This window comes from Nyctibius grandis, chromosome 4, assembly GCF_013368605.1.
Source record: "Nyctibius grandis isolate bNycGra1 chromosome 4, bNycGra1.pri, whole genome shotgun sequence".
In the NCBI taxonomy this organism is placed as follows: domain Eukaryota; kingdom Metazoa; phylum Chordata; class Aves; order Nyctibiiformes; family Nyctibiidae; genus Nyctibius; species Nyctibius grandis.
This window is the reverse complement of record NC_090661.1, coordinates 11153183-11177313: the sequence shown is the minus strand read 5'-3', so window position 1 is coordinate 11177313 and position 24131 is coordinate 11153183. Positions and strand designations below refer to the sequence as shown.

Genomic DNA, 24131 nt, shown 5'->3' with positions numbered 1-24131 from the left:
AGGCATGCGCCAGAAGCAGGTGGCTGAGGGAAGGAGCTTGCTTTTCAAGCTTAACATCTCTAGAAATAATACTGTGCTTCCCAGAAGCTCTAATATTGCACTGTACATTTATATTCATCCTGGTATTATCTGGGATATGCTGAGAATTGTGAGAAGAGTTGGTAATAAACTGCTGAAAAATCTGTTCATTACAGCTCAGTACTTTGTTTTGATATAGCCAGGAACACAGATCCAAGTCAGGATAAAGTTAGATGAGGCAGCACACATTATGTTACCTTGCACACTGCAATCTGTTACACATGAAAGTATTTTTGTAGGTCAGGCACTGCTTCCCTGGAGACAGACAAAAAGCCATAAGGAAATCAGAGCAGCGTTGGGCCTTATTCCAGTGATCCAGTCTACTCCAAAGCTTCAGTTACACAGAGATTTGTGTCTCTCTGGTCTTGTCTATCAAAGTACTCTTCCCAATCAACTTCTGCAAGGCTAAGTATAGCGGGCTGGACAGTATATATCTCACAATGCAAAACTAGATAAAACTCCTCGCACTCACAAGGAGACAATAGTTTTGTCAGTTGAAAAAAAAATAAAAGAAAAATCAAAGTGACACTAATTTTCAACTCATCGCAACACTGAGCTGCAAAATCAGGTTTCAGGAACAGCAGACAGCTCTCTGGCCCTCACAGTGAGGAGAATGGTGTTATTAAAAGAAGCGGTCTTGCATTTCTCTCTCCCTTTCCTTAAAACTGTGCTCTAATGTAACAGAGTGGACCTGCACTTCAGTCTTGCTGCAATAACACTTTATCTCTGACACATGGGAGAAAAAGAATTTCAAGGACCCAGAAGTAGAAATGAGTATTTTCTGTTTATTTCTCACAGTCTCAGCAGATAATTCTATATTTTAAAAATAAATTCCTTTTTTTGCTATTGTATAACTGTATGCTTTTATTCTGGCAACTAAAAAGCACAAAATACAAGCTTCCACTAACATGTCATAGCAGAGTTCAGAATTTAATTTTATAACACACATCATACCATTTTTCATTATGACCTACCTATCTAAGAATTTCTCTGGTATCAAAAACCTGAAATATTCTCAAACAGAAGAGCACTGTATTTTCAGAATGGTATTTAGCTGTGAAGAGCCAAGTACACAAATCACACACACAATACTGCATGTAGGAAACGGAGGAAGAGTGTAAGATGGAAGAAGAAAATATGCGCACTTACGCATTTTATCAATATCTTAATTCCCCTCCAGAGGGAAGGCAGCATAAATGCCTATATATTCCAGTTTGCTCTATAGTGATTTTCCAAATTTAAGTAAACCAAGTAATCTAGAAAGGCTTTTCCCATGATGTCTGTAAGAAACTATCCTCCTCACTGAGTCTGGGATCACAGGTAAGCAGGGAGTGTTAGGTATCATCTCTGCAGAATTCTAGCATTGTTACCTGAATGAAAGAATACCAGATTCTGTATTTCTGTCCTTGTCCCAGATAAGTTCTTTAAAAAGATATAGGAGCTTTTGCTCTTTTTTTCCCCCTCCCTCCTCAAATACAACATTTTATACTACTACCAAGCTGAGGATCTCCTTTCCACACCAGCATCCATACATTTTTGATTGTTTTTTTCCCCTGCAATAAGAAGTAAGCTGTATTTTAAATGTAAGCCACCACTGTTGGTTGGTTATGTTCCTTACCCTGATTCCGAGCTCCACATTCTCTCCTCCATATACTTCCATGCCTTCATCCAGTAAGCCAATCTCTTGGAAATATTCTCTATCTACTATGAAGCATCCAATCAACGCAGGACTTCTGGAAGAATAAAACAGCAGCAACCAAAATTAGCATATAGAATATGAACAATTTTATTATTCAGAAATACATTATATTTATAAGTGCTAGGTCAAAGGGTGTGTCAAGACAGATTCGTAGGAAGGTGTTTCTCAAACGGATTTATTCAGCTTTATCTTCTAATGTTCTTGATCCTCCAGTGAAAAAAGTACCATTGAAGGAAAACAGACTCAAAATGTTTGGACATACACATTCACCAAAACAGGCAGGATTTCAGTCCTAACAATACTAGATCCAGGAGCCCCAACCTCATTTCTAAGGTACCAGCCATTCTAGTCTCTGTCCTTGCTAAGTTCTCAGGTTTCTTGTCTGTGTTAATTAACAACGATACCCATTGATGCAGAGTTTTGTGTGTTTAGCCAGAAGTTAGGTTCATCTACAGCCAAGAAAACTTGTGTCTGTAAGCTTACGTAAAAGAAGAGATTATTTCTTGAATAGGAACTTCCAGGTCAGGTTCTGCAATACAGAATCAAGAAACGTCTGCCCTTACCAGCATGCTGTAACACTAATCTGTTGTCATGAGCCAAATTACCTTCACCGATAGCCGCTGATACCTTCACCGAATCAGCAAACTCTATTTACGTCATGACCTGAATTAGCCAACTTTTACTATGCAGAGCCAATCTTAAGAAGGTAAGAGTTCAGGCACAGAGAGTACAATTTTACCTTTATGAGATGCAGTGGAGGAGAATACAGAGTAATTAAGCCTTTTCATTTTTCTCCTACCTTATAGTCCACAATGGCAAAAAATAAATATGTCTTTTCTGATTATTATGCTGGTATCAGGAACTCTGGTAACAACAGGATATTAAATAACAGTACAGGGGAAATCATCCTGCATTTAGTGGGAACATTCAAGCTCCAATAAGTCTAGACACCTGCTTTCAAACAGATTATAGGATGTCTTAATCACAAATTGTACAATTCTACAGAAATCTATAGATTTATGCCTTTAACTTGAAGTGCTACAGTACCCACTTTATAGCAATGAAAGACTGTTTCTGATGTATTTATTAATGAAGAAAATAGCAGTTAATGTAATTTCAAAAATTATGTTTCTTTTATGACAAAGTACTCTTGCTTTTGGTGTTGTTTTAAAAGTATTTTTCAGAGTACCTGTTTCCCTTTGTTACGATTCTAGAAGCATATTGGAGGCATGATAGAAGCCATCAATCAATACATGTGACTTTTTTTTGTTCATTTTAATTATCCGGCACATGCATAGAGTATATTGCACTGAATAAAAGGCACCAGGGAAAGGGCTAGGGAACAAACCTAAACATCCAGTATTCATAAAGGACATTCACTCCACAATCCTCATATAGAACAAGAGTTTTGGGGTAAAATGGAAACGTAGACTTGCTCTTTATTCTGAGTTTAAATACTTTTAATTTAAAAAGTCACCATAATTAATATAGAAGGTTTGCCTCTCCAGAACTTAGTAGAATATTTCAGAGCATTTTCATAATTTCTAATGATGTGGAAATTACCACTCATTTTTACCTATGTCTGTGGCAAACCTGTGAATTTTTATCTCCTGCTTTCCAATTCTGAGTCCTGTTCTAAGGACCAGCATGTGAGCCAGTGTGGTTCAGAGTGTCTAACCTGACAACTGAAAAAAGCTGTCTGCCTGAAAAGACAGAACTACTGGATGAAAGACATCTCTTACACTGATTGCATGGAAACTGATTGGTAGTGATGACCCCCTCACGCTGTCACTGCTATTTAAGGTTCTGCTTTGCAGCTGGTGAAAACAGTCTTCACACTTTCTTTCTGCAGAGAGCTAGAGTACAGGTACCAGTGACCTCCTTGGTATGAATGTATAGCCAGAAGAAAGGCCTGGAGCTCAGCAGAGCTGCTGAGGAGATTCAGAGGCACCTACTCCTCTCCTGGAGATAATGGTATTGTTCTGTACCAGCCTAACAATACTGTAGACAAGGTAAGAAAGTACAGAGCTGGATTGTACCAAAGCCAGGATCTAACAGAGTCTTTAGTCTTTGCTCACACACTATCAGTGGGGACCAGCAGTAACTCCTAGGACATAACACAGCTGTAAAGCTGTGTGACAGTATTATAAAGAATACAACTGTCAGACCAGTTCTGTTTATATAATGCATTTGTAAAGAAAATTCTGTTTCTGGCCCATTACCACTAAATTAGCAGACAAGACATTTGGAGAAAGCAGTGCAGCTGTGCATTCAAGTCTACCATTTCACTTCAGCTATGTGTTTAGCCCCATGCTAATAACAAGGAAACCTATTTAAAAAGATCTCCTGAAAACAACTGTTTTCTTGATGACCGTGGAGGAGTCAAGGACGAAAGTTGAAGAGGACCACAAAATGACATTTAACTAATTTAATGTCTAATTTAATGTTACAGTCAGTAAAACCTACTACATAGCTAAGGCCACTTGCCATCTGTCATATTTAGTGGAGCATTGCCAGTGACACACTAATCTAGGTCACGGTTGCATGTTACCTTATTGGAGCAGTTGTGTTCTCCAGTTTCCACCACGACTTAGGAGGATTCAGATATCGGCACCACAGCTCCCAGTCAAACCCCTGCGCTGAGAGAGGATATTCCTCTATTTCAAAATTATCATACTTAATGTTATCAAATGATGGAGAAATGACTCTTTTTCTGTTTTCTTTTATCCTAGTGAGGACTGGTTCAGCCCTAAAAAAAACAGGAAAAAATGTTAAGACTATGTCAGTAGAAGCATAGCACTGATGGAAATAGAGGCTTATGCTGTATATTTCAGAAAGGGCGAAGTCTATAGCTGTTACCCATTCAGAGCTCCCTTTGCTCTGAGATGGAGTTTTGACAGAGCCCCAAGATAACACACTGCAATATTTTACCTAGGATGCCCTATTATTAACCTTGATGTCAGCTGGTGAATGGAAGAAATGAGTGTTTGCATATCATAGCTCATTTACACCCTCGCTACCAAATAACGATAACTTCAGGCTCTCAATAATATCAAGGACATCAAGATCAGAGTTAATAATACATCTATCCCAGGGACAGAAGCTCCTGCCTTTTTACCATCTTTTTTACTCAAGAAGCAACAGAGATATTATATATAGACTGAACAAGTTGAAATACATGGTTTCACTTATGTGCTACTTCTGCAGAGTGGCAACCTCAGTGCCAAAATGACACTTCTTCGTTTACACTGTAGACAAGAAACATAATATTTTTAATTAAAAGAAGATAAATTTGTCCCTATGGGCAAAGGGCTACATTATCAGAAGAGGTTTTTAATGTGCAGTTTTCCAATATGGTTTAAATACATTGTAATTAGACCAGCAGATAACTCACGCTATACAAATGGATCTAGATTATGTTACACAGCACAAATACATTTTTCATGCTTGTGTCCATGATTGTGTCTGAATCTTCATTAAAAAGACGAGAATGCTAATTCACCCTCTAGATGCAAGAAAAACACCATTCAGTAATTTATAAACAGTGCTTGGAAAAGGTCCCTTAGTCATAAAAATTCAAGGAGACACATACCATCCCACATTGAATTCCACATGGGCATCAAAGAGAGCGACTACTGGTGCTGTGGCTACCCTCCATCCACTAACTCGAGATCGAATCAGCCCCTCTTGTTTGCTGTGTCGAACAACCTTGATGAAACCAGGCTTATGGGCATTCACTTCATCGACATACTTCTTTAGTTTCTCCTTGAGTTCTTCTGTGGAAAGAACATAGATGTTAACAAGAAGTATCAGCTCGACAAGATGTAAAAACCTGTTCTTTCAGCACAACAGGAGTCTTCATACATGGAAATACTCCCCTTTGATTTAACTACTAAGAATTCTCAAATAGTCAAGTCTAAGAGGAGGCAAATAAAAAGCAGAAGGACCATAAATTACATAGTAATAAAAAATTCCAAGTGTAACTATTTAGCTTATATGACTGACATCAGAATCCTGCCACTGTTTAGCATTAACATTCCACAAAATAAAGCACTCAATCATAAAGTACTATAGTTACATAAGTGCATATTATGCTACTGCAGCAACAAACAAGATAACTATCTTGGATCTCCAGAAAAATATGCCCAAGTATTGTTCATGAACTTTCTTTACCAATATTTCAAGAAAAAAAAGAATAAAATGAATTATTTATCCTTTTTCAATTTTTCTTTCTAAACTTCCACGACTCTCTTCTGTCTCTACTAAAAAGTTCCATGACTTCTGCTCTTTTCTCAGCAGAACAAAGACCAGTGAAAGTACTGGAGGAGAATCATTCCTAATTAAAATATGATAACTTTTTAATCAACAGCTATCATATTTCTGGTTTAAAGACCATTGCATGAGAAAATCCAATAGGCAGAGCTGAAATATGCTGCTCACTATTACTATTAACTGAAAACACTGTTCACTACTATTCCTTATTAGCATTGCTATGCTCTGTTGATGTTATGATACCACTCAGAATTCCCTTGGTGTTATTAAGTTCCCTTTCTTCCGAATCTCTCCACAAATCCAGAAATGTCTTTGCTGTGATGCAGAATAATGCTCCTGTGGTTACGATGCTAAACTGGATATCTTCAAATCTGCATTAAAAGCTCAGTGCTGCCCGGCCCTTTCTCTGAAATCTTGATCAAGCCACTTCTCCATAATCAATTCCCCATCTGCAAAATGGGATCACCACACTTATTTCTTCTTTTCAGTCTATTTAGACTTTACATTCTAGGGAACAGCAGTTTTCTTTCTGCATTTGGCCAGTACGTAGTGCCCTGGGGCACTGAGCTGAGAGGTCACATCAGATGGGGGATGGCACCAGAGCCCAGCAGAGGAAGGAGCAGCACCCTGTAGTCAGAAGTGTGGGAGGGAGTACAACTTCTGTCATGTTGGCTGGCCCAAATTACTTCCCAATAAAATACAACAGGGTTTTTCTTTTAAACCTAACCAATGAGACTTTCTCTTCTATTGTTTTGCTGGCATCAGCAGTGCAGTCTGCTCCTAGCTACATGCCAGGGGGGCATTTCTGCACTGAGCCCAGGTAGCTTCTGATATGGAATTTTGACAGACATGATAAGCCAACCACTCTGGGAACTGGTCGCCTCAAACAGATCTGGACAACATGCACACTAGAATGGTTAATGCAACAGAAAATTAAAAGCAAGCCCGCTTATTAGCCACATTAAATGTTCATCCTCGGAAAGGAGGTGGATGTGTCCTCTCTTAGGCTGACAAAGAGGAACAGAGCTGTTTCATAAGGGGTCCTCTAACCTAGAGACTGTTACAACCCATATGACCGTAGTGGACCTACTTCTCTGAGAATACAGAGGAAAGGACAAGATGGCCAAGCACAAAGACTCCTTAAATTCACCCCTCTTTGTAAAGACACTCAAAGAGCCACCAGGCAGGATGCTCTTGCAGATGGTTCCACTGGCGCTGCAGGACTGTGCACGGCACATACCTTTGCATAAATGAACTCTCAGCATGGAAGCGAGAGAATACCAAAGAAAAGTGCTGATACTTACAGTTTTTCATAAAGAACAAGAATTAAAAAGAAATCATCTGATGACCATGTCCATCACAATACTTAAACTGGAGCTATATTTTAGGAATGGACTCAATATATTCCTAGAATTTTCCACATTATATTGTCAATATCTATTCAAATTGTTTATCTATGACTGCATCACCTTGAATAAACAATATGAGGCATTAACACATATAGCATAGAGCACTATTCTACTTTGTATTTGATTTGCTGCGTATTGACCAATACACTTTCTTTCCTTTATAAAGCAAAAAAAAAAAAAATAAATCACATTCAGGTTTTCTATCACGCTTGTGCAAAGCCACAAGTTCTTAGTTCATCCCCTAGCACACACAGATTTGTAGCAAGCACAAAACTATCCAACCACTAGCTAATAGCACTTTAAATTCAAAAGAAGACATTTACGTTACTGAAATTGGGCCCACCTAAAAATCGTGCAAAACAGTTCTCTATTCCCAAAATGTAACATTGTGGAGCGTGAATATCAAAACAAGAAGAGGAAAGCTTTGTTCTCGGTGTAAGTGGCTGTTCATAGCTTCACAATACCAGGAAGCTTTATTTGCCACAACAATGCAGTATCACTACTGGGTACAAAATATATAAAAGGAAAGCAGGTTCTAATTAAGGACTCGAAAATCAGTACCCTTGATAGAGTCATTGTTCTCTCAATCACCTTCGTTTTTAGCAAGTGGGTTATTCTTACTCCTGTCATATACTTTTCCTAATGGGGACTGACTTAATAAGCTTAAGTAAACACAAAATCTTTTTCATAGCTAGGTATAGTACAGAAATAGGTGGAAATGGAACAGAACCCAAATCTTGGCTTGCCACCAGCACAACTTCAGCTGCACATTATCACTCTGACATTTACTAGGCAGTACATACTTCTGATTTTCTGGTTACACTCCAGCTTTTTGCAGATGAAGTGGCCTGAGTCTCAGGGGAACCTTGCAGGCTTACCCATGGTCAGTCAGTATGGAGGAATGCTTCCCTGGACTTCAATATCAGCCTCACAAGGTGGAGGAAAAGTGCTGCATTTTACCTAATCTTCAATACTGGCCCACAAGCAGTGACTTACTCTGTAGCATGTCCACAGGAGACAAAGCAATATTGTGCAGTCAGGCATTTTCTGGCCTTTGTTATTTAAAACAGATTAGCCTTGCTTTGCAAAGGCAGAATGCTGAGTAGAGCATTATGTGCACCCTTTGTCTTACAAAACCTATTGGGCAGACTCTCCCAGAAGAAAAGATAAGTCTACTAAAAAACCGTATCATTTTCACTTAGCCACAGGACACAACAGACATGTAAATAAATGTAAAAAAGTCACTATTTTGTGAAGAACATTAAAGATGCCCTAGCAGGATACTTAAGTCAGGTTTTTTCATGCATTCCACGTTTTCCTGAGTTTTACATGAGAAATCTGAGTTCAGTTGTCTTTGACAGTTTTAGAGCACCCTGCCCAACTGGACTGCACGATGGGACTCTCCTCCTAAAACTGATCATACACTTTGTGATGCCACTGATGGTCTTCAGCAATAGATTTTTAACCCGTGCTCTGTTTTTTTCCACTTCAGATACGTTGCCTGAATAATAAACAGTCTTTTTCACTAATTATTGTGCTTCGCTGCTTTATGCCACCATAGGGAGAAGAAAGGGAATGAGCACATGTGCCATCTTCAATACACTGTTGATTCGATTTCTAATTATGGAAACAAACAGGCTTATAAAGATAGATGCATTTGCCTTTCAGCACAGGCTCGCTCAAATAAGGAATCAATCTGACTAAGCTAAATGAGTATCTGCAAGTGGAGAGGAAGAGCAGCCATATATGGAATGGGAAAACGGTGTCAATCTGGTGCTTGGAAATGTTGCACTCTACCACCTGTCTCTATATGGTACAGATGTCTGGAGAGCACAGCACAACTCTCCTCATAAATGTAGAAAACATAATTAATGTGCCATAATTATGTTTAACATTAACATAATTAAGTTCTAATACTTCTAAGAGGTTGTTTGTTTGTTTTTTAACGCATCCACAAAGATTTTGTTTGTCAAGTTTCCCTATTCAGCATGACAAAGCAGTGCTAAAGAATTCATGCAACTTTGCCTTCTCAGGAAGGGGCAGAAGCAGGGCAGGATGGATGCAGGGAGCATAAGGAGTCAGAAGACGTCAGCCACCCCACAGCTACAGAGATTGTATGTGAAGGGATCATTCAGTTCATGAAAATCCCTTCACAAGCCATATTCCTTTCAGGATACAGTCCGAGAGAATGGTGGGCTTGAGAGAGGCCTTGGCAATGCAACTGCTCTCCTTATGCCCCAGGGAGTTCCTCAGAAGGAACATCATCTACAGATCATGCTCTTCATCCAGTCGTGTGCAACCGGCCTACATTTTGTATGCCTCTACCCTCCCTAAACTGGGAAGTTATCAGGCTAGATGCTCAATGACATATGGTGCCTTTGTGCCTTACTCCAGTGTCCTACAGCAGCTGTGCAATTGTCCCCAGACTTCAAATTTTGAAGTTACTGATACAAACAGTGTTATCATAAATAATAAATTAGTGCCTCACATTCATAGAGAAGTAGCTTAAAGAACAGTCAATTAAGTTTCACTTTCAATAACTTTCATGCTTTAATGCACTCCCATTCTGAGTGCTTAAATGAGTCCTCACATCTCTCAGAACAATTACATTTGTAAAGTCTGACACTCATGCTTTGCCAAGACAGATGCATTTTACTGACTTTTTAAAACTCTTCTTCTTAGCTGGAAGTTTGCCAACAGAGCTAAAATAATAAAGAAATAAATTAAAGCGCTCTCATAACTTTATGTATTTTCTAAAGCCTAAAAGTCCCTGCTGACTTCAGTGCAGCAGAATGCAAGCTGGATGCTATTGCCATCTCTGCAAGCCTTGTGCTTCTACCTTTAGGGAAAAATTTATTTCCATGTCAAAGGCCCAGGAATTACAGTGTCCCTCTTTAACCTTAGCACTTGGCACAAACATGGCTTCTTTTACTGTGAAAGGAAAGAAATTATTCTTCAATACAGAAAGGGGTTTAACGTCATAATTGTCCTCCCTGTGCCAGAAATTGTGAATTGACATATTATATGAAAGGCGCAAAATCCTGCCAATTCATTATTTTTATGCTCTAGCTTTATGTGTTCATTGAGCTGCCTAGAAGGCACACTTTGGTCCCCAGGTAAAGAACTATGTTAGATATTTTCTTGGATCATAAAGGACACTTTTAAAGGCAAATCATTACAGCAGCTGCAGGAATACAGCAGAGCTACTGCCTGTCTCAGAGCCAAGAGGCCGCTGGTCAGTTTGCTCCTGGCAAGGATCCCAGGACTTTCCTGCACGCCCTGTGCAGTAGGTCAGAAGGGGATCCACTGCCTTGCACCAAGGCAAAACAGCCAACTGGCAGACCACAAGTCAATACACCATGCGAGCTGCTGCCACACTTAGCAGCATCTCATCAAGTACATCTTGCTTCTGCATGAAAGGCAAGCAAATTGGCAAAAAGACAGAATTCACACAAACCAATTAATTTTAAACCAAGATTTTTCCATCTTCTTTATCTGATTGTGGCCCAAAGCCTTAGGAACAGGAAGAGCTGCTTTTCCACTCTTCCAATAACAATTTCATAGCCTTTAGAAAAACAGAATGTATTAACATAGCTAACTTTCTTTCTGGCAAATAAAGCCAGCCTGTTATACCAGGTTTGCTGTAAAAAAACCCCCTCCCTTCCCTCTCAGTCACTGTGTAGGCATACAACTTGAATTAACATAATAACTCGAATTCATGGCAGCAGCTAGGCATGTAAGAAAAACCATTTCCTGCACTTAATCTAACAGGATTGTACATTGGATTATGTCACTTATTTCGTATGCAGCTCAGTGCTTCATAATTTTTATTCTCCTTTCCTCTAGCCCCTTATCTTTCATGCTCAAGTGATCACCTCTCATCTCTGTAGCAGAAGCAGATAATTCCAAATGGAAAATATTTATAACCAAATAGAGGCATGTCATTTGTAATGCACATGTGTTTATAGAATGTTTGCAACAGAGGGTAACAATGCACAAACAGATAACAAGGGCCTGCTGTGCACACGTATTTAATAACCTCATGTTAACTGGTAATAGATAAACCACCCAACGGAAATTACCAACGCGATGCAATGAATTGATTTGGACAGACCTCAAAAACAAAAAAGCAGTACAGTCCTTTTCCTCCATTACTATACCTAACTTGTATCATTGACAGAGATGCATAATCTAATCTCAGAAGTTCAGGCTATCCACATGTAAAGCCAGATAGCGTAATGAACTTTCACAGTCACAACCTTTGCATTCAGTAATCCAAAGTCTCAGGTGCTGTCAAACTTCCCCAGGTCTATTAAGATAAATGAGGCCTACAACAATTCACTCCAGCTCACACCTCGGACTACAAGCCAAGGATTTCTTTCGTCTAGCACATGAACAGCACCCTTCTCCTGCAATAAAGGCAAAAAAAATATATATATTTCCCCTCTCGGCCCCTAAACACTCTCAATTGCCCAGCAGAACCTAATACAGAGGAGTGGGAAGCACACGTTGCTTTCAAAGGTTTGATGGGGACTTCTTTGATCCATTCTCAAGTCCTCACAACAAACATCATGTCTACGTATGGAAAGAGCTTAGGTGGAGACTTCTCTGAATCCTCTTGCTGCTTGTACAGTCCTGGGAATCTGATAGCACAAGAACCACATACCAGCAAATAATTCCACTTCAAAACAGTAATCAGTAACTAGCACACCTCCCAATACAAAACAAGTTTTGCAGAAGAGACATGTACCAGCAGCTATTCCTTCAGCGATCTAACAGACACAGATTTAACAGGTCAAGAGAGGTTCTCCTCCCCCTCTACTCTGCCCTGGTGAGGCCGCATCTGGAATATTGTGTCCAGTTCTGGGCCCCTCAGTTCAAGAAGGACAGGGAACTGCTACAGAGAGTCCAGCGCAGAGCCACGAACATGATTAAGGGGGTGGAACATCTCCCTTATGAGGAGAGGCTAAGGGAGCTGGGTCTCTTTACCTTGGAGAAGAGGAGACTGAGGGGTGACCTCATTAATGTTTATAAATATGTAAAGGGCAAGTGTCATGAGGATGAAGCCAGGCTCTTCTCAGTGACATTCCTTGACAGGACAAGGGGCAATGGGTGCAAGCTGGAACACAGGAGGTTCCACATAAACATGAGAAAAAACTTCTTTACAGTGAGGGTAACCGAACACTGGAACAGGCTGCCCAGAGAGGTTGTGGAGTCTCCTTCTCTGGAGACATTCAAAACCTGCCTGGACGCGTTCCTGTGTGATATGGTCTAGGAAATCCTGCTCCGGCAGGGGGATTGGACTAGATGATCTTTCGAGGTCCCTTCCAGTCCCTAACATTCTGTGATTCTGTGATTCTGTAATAGACACATACACTACTTGGGTTCACTTTGGGTTTTCTCTAAATGATGCATAGTTCCATTCCCAGCCATGAAAGTGGGATACCCCCCTCCAGATCATTAAGTCCTACCTAGAAATATTGCTGCATCTTAATAAATCTTGATGTTAAGTGTTAACATCAAGAGAGGAAAATAAAATAAATCTGCTCTCAGGTGAACATTCCTTTGAGCTCTTTAATGAATTTAAGTGTATGTGGCAAGGCAGGACTAATAAAAAAAGCAGAAAGTAACTTGTCTTAGATTACAAAATTCCCACATAAGAAAGTTCAAAACTGACAATACAGTTGGGCATGTGTGTGTGTGTGTGCTTACACCAGAGAACATGCAAACACAAGCTAAAAGTAGAACGGGGACTTTCCCAGCGCTGCCAATAGTCACCAACCGCCATACAAACAACAAAGCCAGGGTACAGAGGCTGCTATGTATCTCTTCATGGCAATACCTAGAACCCTTTCAATAGAAAGGTGTTTAAATCTTCAAAAAATCTTTAAACACAGACCTGTAATTATACAACCTTAATTGTTCCATTCAACTTTCTGATTGCTGGATGCTTGAATTAATCTCAGCAGGAACACTATTCCACGCCGGTGTACTGTGTATAACTGCTTCCCGTTTAGGGACTGTTACTGGATATATTATGGCTACGATGATGTGATCACAACAATGGTTAAACCTCATCAGGTACAACCACTATCACTGAAATCAGATATGCATATGATATCTGATGCAAGAATGACTTCTGATATTTATTTGGATACAATAGTTCTAGAAAGGGGCCATAAAGTGAGAAGTACGCAAGCACCAAGACCATGCATTAGAAGTGAGGCAGTGAACATAATACGCTGCTGAAATAATCAGTCAAAATTCTGAGTTCATAATTTCATTTTTTGGTGTTCCTGGATTCATTTGTAAAATGACCTTTAAATGTTAAAGAGAAGTGCCTGAGAAATGCATTCTAGTCCCAGCTGCATAGCAGCTGCTTCCAGTAATCCAAGTGTTTGGTTTTTTTTCAATATACAGTATTTAATTCTAGTCTATTTCTTGGACGTGTATGGAACAGAAAAATCACTATTTAGAAAAAGAAACTAAATGCCTGAACAGAGCCAGAGCAGACTGTATAAATCTAGAAAATACAATCTGAAGAGCACATTAGAAATACTCTGTATTTCTATAACCATAAGACGCAGCAAGTCGCTTGCTGTACTGCAAACTTGATAAATAATCATGACTCCAAGGAACAGCGTGGCAGTTCATGTTATGACAACAGATACATAAGAAAAAGGAAACTGCCAATTAAAACACAATAGTCCAAGTGTAACTACTTTATTTCTGGAGTGGATTCAGAGGAAATCAGTCACATAAGTTGCAAATACACAGTTAGAAATGTATGGAACAGAGTTGCTTATATTCCTCTCTGGATCAAACTTCTCTAACAGCAAGAAAGTTGGGAACAGGATGATAAAAGGAAGTAGAACCAGAAAGTAATCAGAATACTCCGGTGGGAAGGGACCTCTGCAGTCCAAGCCTCGACCCAAAGCAGGTCCAATTAAACAATATTAAATAACATTCACTATTAAAGATTATCTAAAAGAATGCCAGAAAGCACTAAAAGATAGGGTTTGGTTTTAACAAATAGGACTTAGCCTTGTGTGCTACATTGGTTTTTGTGAAAATCTTACTTTATATCAGAAATTATAATCCAATTTTATACTCATTGCATAGAATTACTTCCTCAGGAGCAAAACAGTAGATAGCATGCACCAAACCTGATGATACTGTGAGAGCGTCCTTGAGGGTCAGGACAGCAATAACACTATTTCTCTTTTTGAGATCTCACTCTACAAATCAAACTGCAGTTAACAGGAAAAAAAAACAGCAAACCAACAAAACAAAACACCACCTTCTGTGGTGCATTTTTTAACCTGGTCCAAATGTAGAGTTACCAGCTCTTCTTTTCAATGAATGACTCTTACTCTACCAGACAACTCTCATACATCAGATGCAAAATGTTCTGTCCACATTGCAGGTCAGAAAGATTGATTTCTTGACTACCTATGCTCATGTTGCGTGTGACCTGCTATTATCTCCTCCTTTCAAAGGTGGACTGCCACTTGCAGAAGAATGCAATTCACCACAGCAATAGCAATACAGCACCCAGTACACCAAGGAGAAATACAGCCTGTCTAGGCAGGAAGGTTCTTTTCCATAAATGGGATTAGTTCACAAAAAGGACTTGTGCAGAGCTGCATTCACACAAGATGTTTCTGTCAACAGACAAAAGGAAAAAAAAAAAAAAGCAAATTATACCAATATGAGCAATTTTTGTTTATTATTCTAATGGCTAGTATGTTGCTGGCAATCCAAACAAGAATAGATCAGATAATACCACTCTCAAGTAAAAATTTTACAGGGTGAAACCCTGATATCACTGAAGTCAATGAGAACTTTTCAGAAAAAACTGTTACATGTCCAGACCCTGAATGCAACATCACACATGACAGCAAGTGCAAGTTATAATTGGCCCTTGTAAAAGCCAGCTCTCACGTGCCCTTGAGTTATACCATGTAGTCTTGAAAAATTCTGCCGAACACAATATATTACACTGCACATCTATCAGAGCCTGCTAACCTGGCATAAAAAGAAGGAGCAGGACCTGTACCATCACCTACCAAGCAAGCAGTGTGTACTTCCACTACACTCCTAGGAGGAATGTCACCTCACAGACAACTTCCAAGTTCATTTGGGACAATCTGGTAGGTATCTACTGTGCTATTTAAGTCATGGGGTTTAATTCACATCGTTTGAATAACTTGGACATTAAAACTTCTCCTTTTTGAAACTTCCTAAAAATAAGGACAAAATCCAAATAGTTCTTACTCCTGTAAAGTACCCATTCAAATCAGAAATAATTCAGTTTGAATACCACAAGAGCTGCAGGTTTTGTTTCTATCTAAAGATAGAAACTGTTTTTTTGGAAGAAACCACTACGTACATTTACAAATTAAAGCAACAAATTCTGGCTTGCTTCTTTCCCAGAATATTTGATTACTCCTTAGGAGTAACACAGTGCTGGGATTGTGCCATTTGGTAGCTGTGGAGAACCTCTAAATCCAGCATATATGATCTCCAAGTAAAGGACTGCTTATTATAATAGTGTATCATCCACTGCTTCCTAAAATCCCAAACTCCAAGTATTAAGAGAACACGAAAGCATACAATTTGTATCTTTACATGAAATACATCAGCATGCAACAAATACTTTAAGCGTTTCATCAGCTATTATAGAAAATTTCTCTGTAGGCATCTGATCACAATCTCTCCATTAGTTTTAAAGAAATGTTTGGGTTTTAATTGTTTTACTACAATTGTTGTTCATGTCTTGCCTTTTTGCATCAGAAACACATGAGGGACACTAGCAGCAACCCTTATGTTTTCTGAAAAAAACGCGAGGCATTAAAAATAACCCAGGCAGTAAGTTGAAACTAGAATTCATAATACCTTTTCAATTTAAAATACAGGTACAGCACTGTTACTAGCACCCCACTGCAGTCGGAGAAAGATTTGGTTAAATCCTGCTTGATTAGGAGTATGTTATTTTAAAACTACAGTATGTTAATCTGGCTATTAATATGCCTCCCAGGAGGGCGGAAGCCTTGCTTGCATAAAACACGCACAAAGAGGAACACACACCAGCCTTGCCTTTCCCGCTCCCCAGAAACAACCGGCAGTAGTGTCAATATTTTTTGACATTACAAGCAGTAGAAGTGTCTTTTCACGTGCTGAGATATGACAGAATTTCCACCGACTGGAATCACACCCGAGTGAGCAGCCGGAGGCTCAGATGAGTGCGCTGCTCCAGGTGGCTGCTTTACACATCAGGTTCCTGGAACTACCAGGGAAGGACAGTACCTGCTCCAGAGTATAGGAAGCAGGCTGGGATTCCAGTTCAACTTCTTGTCGTGTCAGCAAAAGCAGAGCAGGTTGGTGCTGGCTGAGAAACCCACGAGGAAACGCACAGCACTTCTGGACCTGCTGCCAGGGGTTCAGCAGGTAGCAGTCCCCTCTCTGAATTGGTCACACATCAACACCCGACACTGCTGACTGCAACAGCTTGTGAGATGCTACGGATAATAGTCACAGAAAATGGACTGAAATCAAAAGCATAAACTAGGCACTGAAATAACTTAGATCTTGGGAGATCCCACTAAAGAATATTTCCACAGGGGAAGACAATGCCTAAGCTTAACAAAAACATTTAAATATCTTCTAACTTACATTTTTTCACTGAGTATTAGGCAAACAAGAGTCCATAAGAATATACTTGAATTACAATTTCTGTTACTAATATTTAGATACATTACAACAGGTTTGTTCATTGTTTGTGTTCCGGTAAAGTTTACATTAATTTTAGTATCCTTTCTCATTATTTTTTGTCATTTAATTTTAGCTCTTTTCTTCAAAATTTACCTTCTAAAGCAACGCTTTAACACCTGTGGTCAAAGCAGAGAGACCCTCGGGATCCATCAGCCACTGCCCAGTAAGTACAACTCAGGATGTGTCAAACTTACTGTTCGTGTGGAAAACTATGCACACAGGCATTTGTATCCAGGCCCTCCCCTACCACATTTTTCAGATAGCTTCATTTTCTCAACAAATGCAGTAAATTTTAAATGTCTTCATGAAGAGCTCCCAGCATAATTTTTACTGACATTATTATTTCTTATACACATTATATTTCTGAAACTTGACATGTATATAAAATATTGCTTGGGAATTTTAAGGTCTTTTCCAGGAGATGTTTTTACAAAGGACTGTTAGCACTAAGTACCGTCTGTATCTCACTTAGCTAGCCCTGATGTGGTCTGTAGCACCATAAACCTACTAGACTCCATTTATTACAGAGATTCAAGGGCTTGAAACTATCACCTCCTATACAATTCTTCCAGTCTACCGTTTGACCTTTCATTGTGAATAATGATTTTGCACAGACACAGGCTAATTTCCTTGGACTGGATTTTGATTTGCAATGATTTGCAATTTGATTTGCAGTATATGTACATTTTTCAGAATAGTTACTGTCTGACTTCTCAGATTTGAACCTTTAGCATCTTCAAAAGAGTGCTTCTTGCACAGCTAAATTTCATAATGAAATTCCATGATTAAATTCTCTCCAACTATGAGCATTAAATTTCTACCTTGTCTGCATATTGCAATATGTTGTATTGAAAACCACTTGACAACTTCAGACTGGGTAATGATCTCATTTTCCTACGTGGCATCCATCTTAGTTAACCTTCAAGAGTTATTATACAGCTATATTCTTATTATTAAGCTGCAGGAGGAGATTGCTCCAGAAGGTAGTAAAGTCAGAATTATAATATCCACATCTTTAAAATACTGAGCAGCATTTATTCCATAGAAATTTTGGTGATCTTTCCAAAGCTCAAAAAGCCTCAGACGTGGGTCTCTTAGAAAGCTGAATAGCAAAAATCTTCTCCAGGAATGTGACTCTTCCATCTTCAAGGGCCTCATCACTCCCCTTTCTAAATCTGCCCTGATAGGAGAAGTTACAAACGTGTACATTGTAGTCTACATAGCAAACACGGCCGTGCTACCTATGCTGGAAAGAGTTAAGTGGCCTAAACAAACTGCAAGTTAACATAAAATTTCTGTGATGTTTCGTGAGTCAGACTAATAAATGTATATGCACATTACACAGCCAGCAAAGCCTGATTTATTTTCCCAGCTTCTCACTCTCTCTCACCAGCACTGGAGACTACAATCATAGCCACTGTGCCACATGGGGCAAGGCAAGACAGAGCAAAATAACATGGACGTTTTGGACTCTTCTTGATCCCAAGCCTGTCGCTTCATCCATGACATGAACCAGCAGGTTACATTTTATCTGACCAAACCAAAATAATAAACATCAAGGTTGCCTTGATGTTCACTGCCCTACTAGCACTGGCTAGCTGCTACTTCAATCCATAAAGCACCAAAAAAGTCTGTATAACAACACATCTGCTTACTAAAGTTGGGATATAATTACACCTAATTTATTGTCATGCAAATCTTTGCCATCGGACAGCAAAGCGGCCCACCTTTATGAAGTCCTTGACCACTTGCATTCTGTACCATGTTTCCACTGAAGAGGTTTATATGTTCATCAGAGGAACTTGCAGGGTTTGCTACCAGAGCGACGTTTGCAGTTCACATGAAGAATGGGAACCTGAACCTCATGCTACAATTCCAATTATGGAACTCAAACCAGGAAAACAAGAAACTCCAGTAAATGTCATAAACATAGAAAGACAAAATACTTGAAGAGGTAAACAAGAAGTGGTCACAGTTGAAATACTGCAAAACGGAGACTAGTCAATGTTCGCACCTTTCACCACAGACAAATCAGGGTGATTAAAACAATTAAAACGCAGATAGCTAGTAGGTTTCATAACATCTCTTTAAAAAAGTCAGCAGATGTTATTTTCCTCTGTTACACTATCCAGAAGAACAAAAACACCCAAACCTACTACACAGAAGAAGCAAATAATCTTCCGAAACCCAAGAAGACCACCGACTTGCAAGAAGTTATTCTCAGTCTTTCTGCTAAGCTGCACGTGAAAACTTATGTCAGACTTCCTTTTTTTATTTGCTATGTGAATCTTCACCATAGCTAAAAAGTAAACACCGTGAGTGTTAATTGGAAGCATTTGTGAACAGTAATTAAAATTGCTGTGCTGCAATTGTGCTTCAGAAAAGTTTTTTTGTATCAAATCCTAATAAAGATTTGTCTTGTACATGCTTTGTTTAATCCCTTCAGGTAGATAAACAAACAACATACCAGTTGTTATCTTAACAAAGAGAGCGAAGTGGCAATTCTCTTCTAATCAAAAGAGTTTCTTTACAGTTAAATCTAAAGCCATTAATTGACGAGCTATGTCTCTGTTTCCTCTTGTCTGTATCTACACATAACATCTATACTCGTCAAACAATGCCTTATTTTTCTCCACCCTTCTGCTACTTTTGTTTTGGAACTCATTGATCCCTTCACTTTACAGTGTACTGAACAAAATCAGCAGCAGTACCAGGACATACCTCTTAAAGGTTTTTCACTATTCTCTTCACTAAAATCCAGTCATTTCTTTCTCTTCATAGACACTTTGTATTTCACTAGCACATGACCAAACACCATTAAGACCTCTGTTTGAAAGCCTAAAGTATCCACTAGCATAGTATTATCAAGTATAAGACTGGGTTTTACCATTCAGCAAGTAAAGACAGTGTCCTATAAGGACAGGACACCACAGCATCCAAGGACACTGCTATACAGAGCAGTTCACAGCACACACCACCACCTGAGCTAGCACTAATGAACCACTACGTCTGCATAGGGAGCGCTGTGCAGATGTACCGCCTCCAGGTCTGGGAGCAGCTTGACTGATTTACTTGCAAGACTGAGCCTACGGTACGCGATTGGGAGAAGAGTTTGCAGATGTTTAATGTTTAAGGTGGCAAGGACAAAGACATGGTCTTTCCAGTGTGAGAACAGTAACATTTGTCATAGCAGCAGTTCACAGGGAAGTTCACCCTACAGGTTTTGACTGCATTTGCCTTGGAAGATTGTACTCCAGCCAAACGTGTTAAAGCTCTGGCAGAGAGCTCTGTAATGCCAGAGGAAAGGACCTGTTAGCTAGAGTCTTCTGCCTGGAATGCCTAACAAATATTTAGCTATCCCAGACCCAGGCCATGCAGCACACCTTAAAGTCTGAGACCTTAGATCCACTTAAAATTGTTAAAAGAAACTCATGCAGAGAGTAGGACAGGCTGCTATGTACAGTATAGCATAGCTCTGTGGCTGAGGAAACAGGCTGCAGTGCTCTGGATTAGTGGCAGTTCCCGTAGATGCCATCTCTACCTATTTCACACTACAGCTGTCCAGCCAAGAAGTGACTGACAGCGCTCGTGCCTGGGCACACCCTCCGGGCTGACCTCACTTACCCAGACCCTGAGGCATGGTATAAAACCACCTGAGTTGGTTCATGCACAGCTATCTGAGGTCTATTTCCTTGACAAGTTCAGTATCATTTTAATTTTTCACACCAATATGCCATTCTTAAAATAACACTAACCATGTATTTTTAATAACATTTTAGTCTTATGAGACATTGCTCTGAAGCTCTATCCTTTTAATTGTTGAAGCGAAGGCACTTTTTACAACTCCTTAGCATGTGGCCATCAGAAATACTTCTGTGAATTAAGTTGACAAGAGCAGATTTGGTGAGAACTATCCAGTGACTGAATTAAGCAAATATAGTCAGTGAGGCTCAGCTGGGCTCACAGAGCAAAAGAGGTTATGTCCACATGCAAAAATGCTGTCAAATTTCTTTTATGTTTTAACTTCATATTTCTGGCTTAAATTTCCAGTCACTAAATCTTTTTCACTAGTGTTACAAAGATATTACTGCTGTTGGAGATTTTGAAAACCTAACTGGACATGGTCTTGGGCAACTTACTCCAGGGGACCCAGCTTTGAGCAGAGGGGTGGGACTAGATGATCTTCAGAGGTCGCTTCCTACCTCAGCCATTCTGTGACTCTGTGATAGAGTTCACATCTGCCTTGGTGAGAATGCATTAATTTTATTTTGATACATGCCAGTCTTCTGATAAAATAAACAAGCAGCCACAGAACAAATGACATTGAGTAAGATGGTCTGAGAGCAATACAGAAATTAGGATGCATATGATTTAGCCCTTAAACACTTCTGTGAGCTTGCAACACCCAGTCATAAAGTCACCAAACCTGATTTTAATAATAATATATTTTCAATTTCATAGACAAAGTAAAACCGTGCCAAGAATCTAAGTGCATGTTTCTGAAGATGTACAGTCAAGGTTTTAGAAACAGATATCTGAAGCTTGTCTCCTAAGCCCACATTTAGGTGACTGAATAGAAGTTTTCTGATTTTCATAGATCTGCACAGAGATAAACACTACCCAGCATTCAGCTCAACGAACGGGTTCACCAGTAGTGAGATAAATGGAGTGAGTCTGTTTCACTAACGTTTATGAAACTCTGCTATCAGTGACTAAGTAAAACTACAAACTCCTTCCACTTTAAAATTATATACATCAGTTAATAAATACAAATCAAGCTGAAGTTGTTCTGTGTCACAAGTCTTCCAACAGCAACAGTTTGCTAAGGAAACCGAGCTTTGCAATTACTTGCTCGCAGATGGTAAATGAGAAAACACTAATGCGAAGGAATATGGTGATCTTATGCACCACAGGCTGTTATGCAAAGAACAAGCTGTGAACCTTTTTACGTATATTCTCCATATACAATTCAAACGGATTGCAGAGCCTGACTGCTTGTTTTTCTTTCATACAGAGCAATCTCTGTTTAAAAGCATGTCTCAGAAAAATTTGGTAGTGTGGACACAGTCAATGTTTACCAACTATTTTGAATGTTACAACATGAGAGATCTCTAGTTCTGCCTATTGGTACAAGAACACTCACAGGACTGTTAAGGGCTTTCAGAGGATCTAATATTTCCATATTTGTCTAAGCCTCACAAAATTTTGAGGTCAGAAATTATTTGTAGTAGAATAAAAATAGAGCCACCAAATACAGAGAGAACTTTCTTCTACTGGTTGCAACTTTTCCACCTTCCCTTCAACAGGAAGAACAGTTCCTGAGATATTTTTATGACGGTCAGAAACCGTAACATGTTTCTTAGAATGTGAAATCCCTGCCCTGAAAATCCACATGCTGACCAGTCACTGAGTGTTTATAAACTGAGCTCTTCCATTTAAAGACCAAAAATAGTCTGACAAATTGAGAACCAAAGACTGCAGCACTGAATGGACTTTGAGAGATCGTCTGGTCCTCCTTCTTGCCCCAACACAGAGGGAACTATGTTTCAATTAATCCTGACAGAAGCTTGTCTCATCTCTTTTTAGGTTTACTCAGCAAATATTGTCGAATGCTCTTTATAGATGGATAAAATGAAGCATACAGTAAAGACAAATATATTAACAGTACACATAAGTTTGTTGTCTGGCACAGTTAAAAATCAAAATACCACAAACATATGGTGATGAAATCTAGATACTTGTGTTTGAAACCATAAAAATAACTTGCTTCAGACTAACTACTTACAAGAACCATGAGCCATAAAACAAAAGAACGGCAATAGAAGATCTAAAACTCTTTCTGCAATTTGCCACTGAAAAGAATATTTTTTCCTCATAAATCTGAACACCAAGAGGAACTCTTGAGTAACAAGCCCTTTCGAACATTCATAAATATTAACATATTTCAGACAGAAAATTCATTGTAGCAACTTCACTTTTAGAGTTGGTATTTCAGGATCACCCTTTGATGGGGGAAATGGAATGACAGCAGTATCTCCCATCGCCAAGCTGGAAGATCTTTTTTTGAACAGAAGTTCACTGGAAAATGTAGTATCCTCCCACGAGCAATACTGAATAGTCACACCAGCAGCCTGTGGGGGGATGATAGCTTTAACAATTTGGCAAGACAAATAGCTGGCTCTAAACACTACACAGTCATCAGTAACATTTAAAAAACAGCTTTCATTCAAAACACAGAAAAACTGTCCAAATTTGCTCACTGCCAAATCACTTGAACACAACCAAAAAAAAAAAGCAAAGAACTAGTTTAAGTAGTAAGTTTAGTCAAATACTAAACTGCAGGAGAAATACAGGGAAGATGTTAAGATATAAAGCTAACAATTTCAATAAAAGGAGAAAAAAATAATTTAAAAGTTAAACCAGAAAAAAAAAAATACATCAAATCACACCACGGACATAACTGATTCAGGGAAAAATATTTTGCAGCCCATAAAAATTAAAAACTACTAAAACCAGCTAACTAAGAATGAAACTGATCTACCATCTCAGACAAAAAAGTCTACAGCTGTTTTGTGATTTTCATTGATTTCCCTTTCAGATAAAAAATAATTTGGTTATTTCAATTATTCTCCATTATGTGAAAAGGAATAGGGTGACAAGACTCTGTAGCTTGTCTAATAAATATTCCAGGCAGTTGTCACAGTACTTAAAGTCCCTTGGATTTTTTTTTCATGTGTATACCACATCTGTGGTAAACTAGCACTATGTTTATGGAAGTCAAGACATTGATGCTCCTATTCGTGAATTATGATACCATATGATGTAAATATTTTCAGTGAATATAATGGCATTAAGGAGGATGGGATCCATTACAAGTCTAACTGCTAAACGGCACCTTA

The 24131-nt window shown here is 39.0% G+C and overlaps 1 protein-coding gene across 4 annotated transcripts in view; it reads right to left on the bottom strand.

The window, feature by feature from the left end:
• Positions 1 to 24131, bottom strand: part of GALNT18 (polypeptide N-acetylgalactosaminyltransferase 18) — a 253855-nt gene that overhangs the window by 97218 nt on the left and 132506 nt on the right. For 3 of the 4 annotated variants that reach the window (XM_068399285.1, XM_068399289.1, XM_068399287.1), the window contains exons 5-7: positions 5370 to 5553; positions 4329 to 4526; positions 1697 to 1811 (exon numbers count right to left, since the gene is read on the bottom strand). In XM_068399285.1, the coding sequence (XP_068255386.1) occupies positions 1697 to 1811; positions 4329 to 4526; positions 5370 to 5553 (497 nt within the window). The remainder of the gene's footprint in view (positions 1 to 1696; positions 1812 to 4328; positions 4527 to 5369; positions 5554 to 24131) is intronic. The other variant, XM_068399286.1, reaches the window with a different exon arrangement.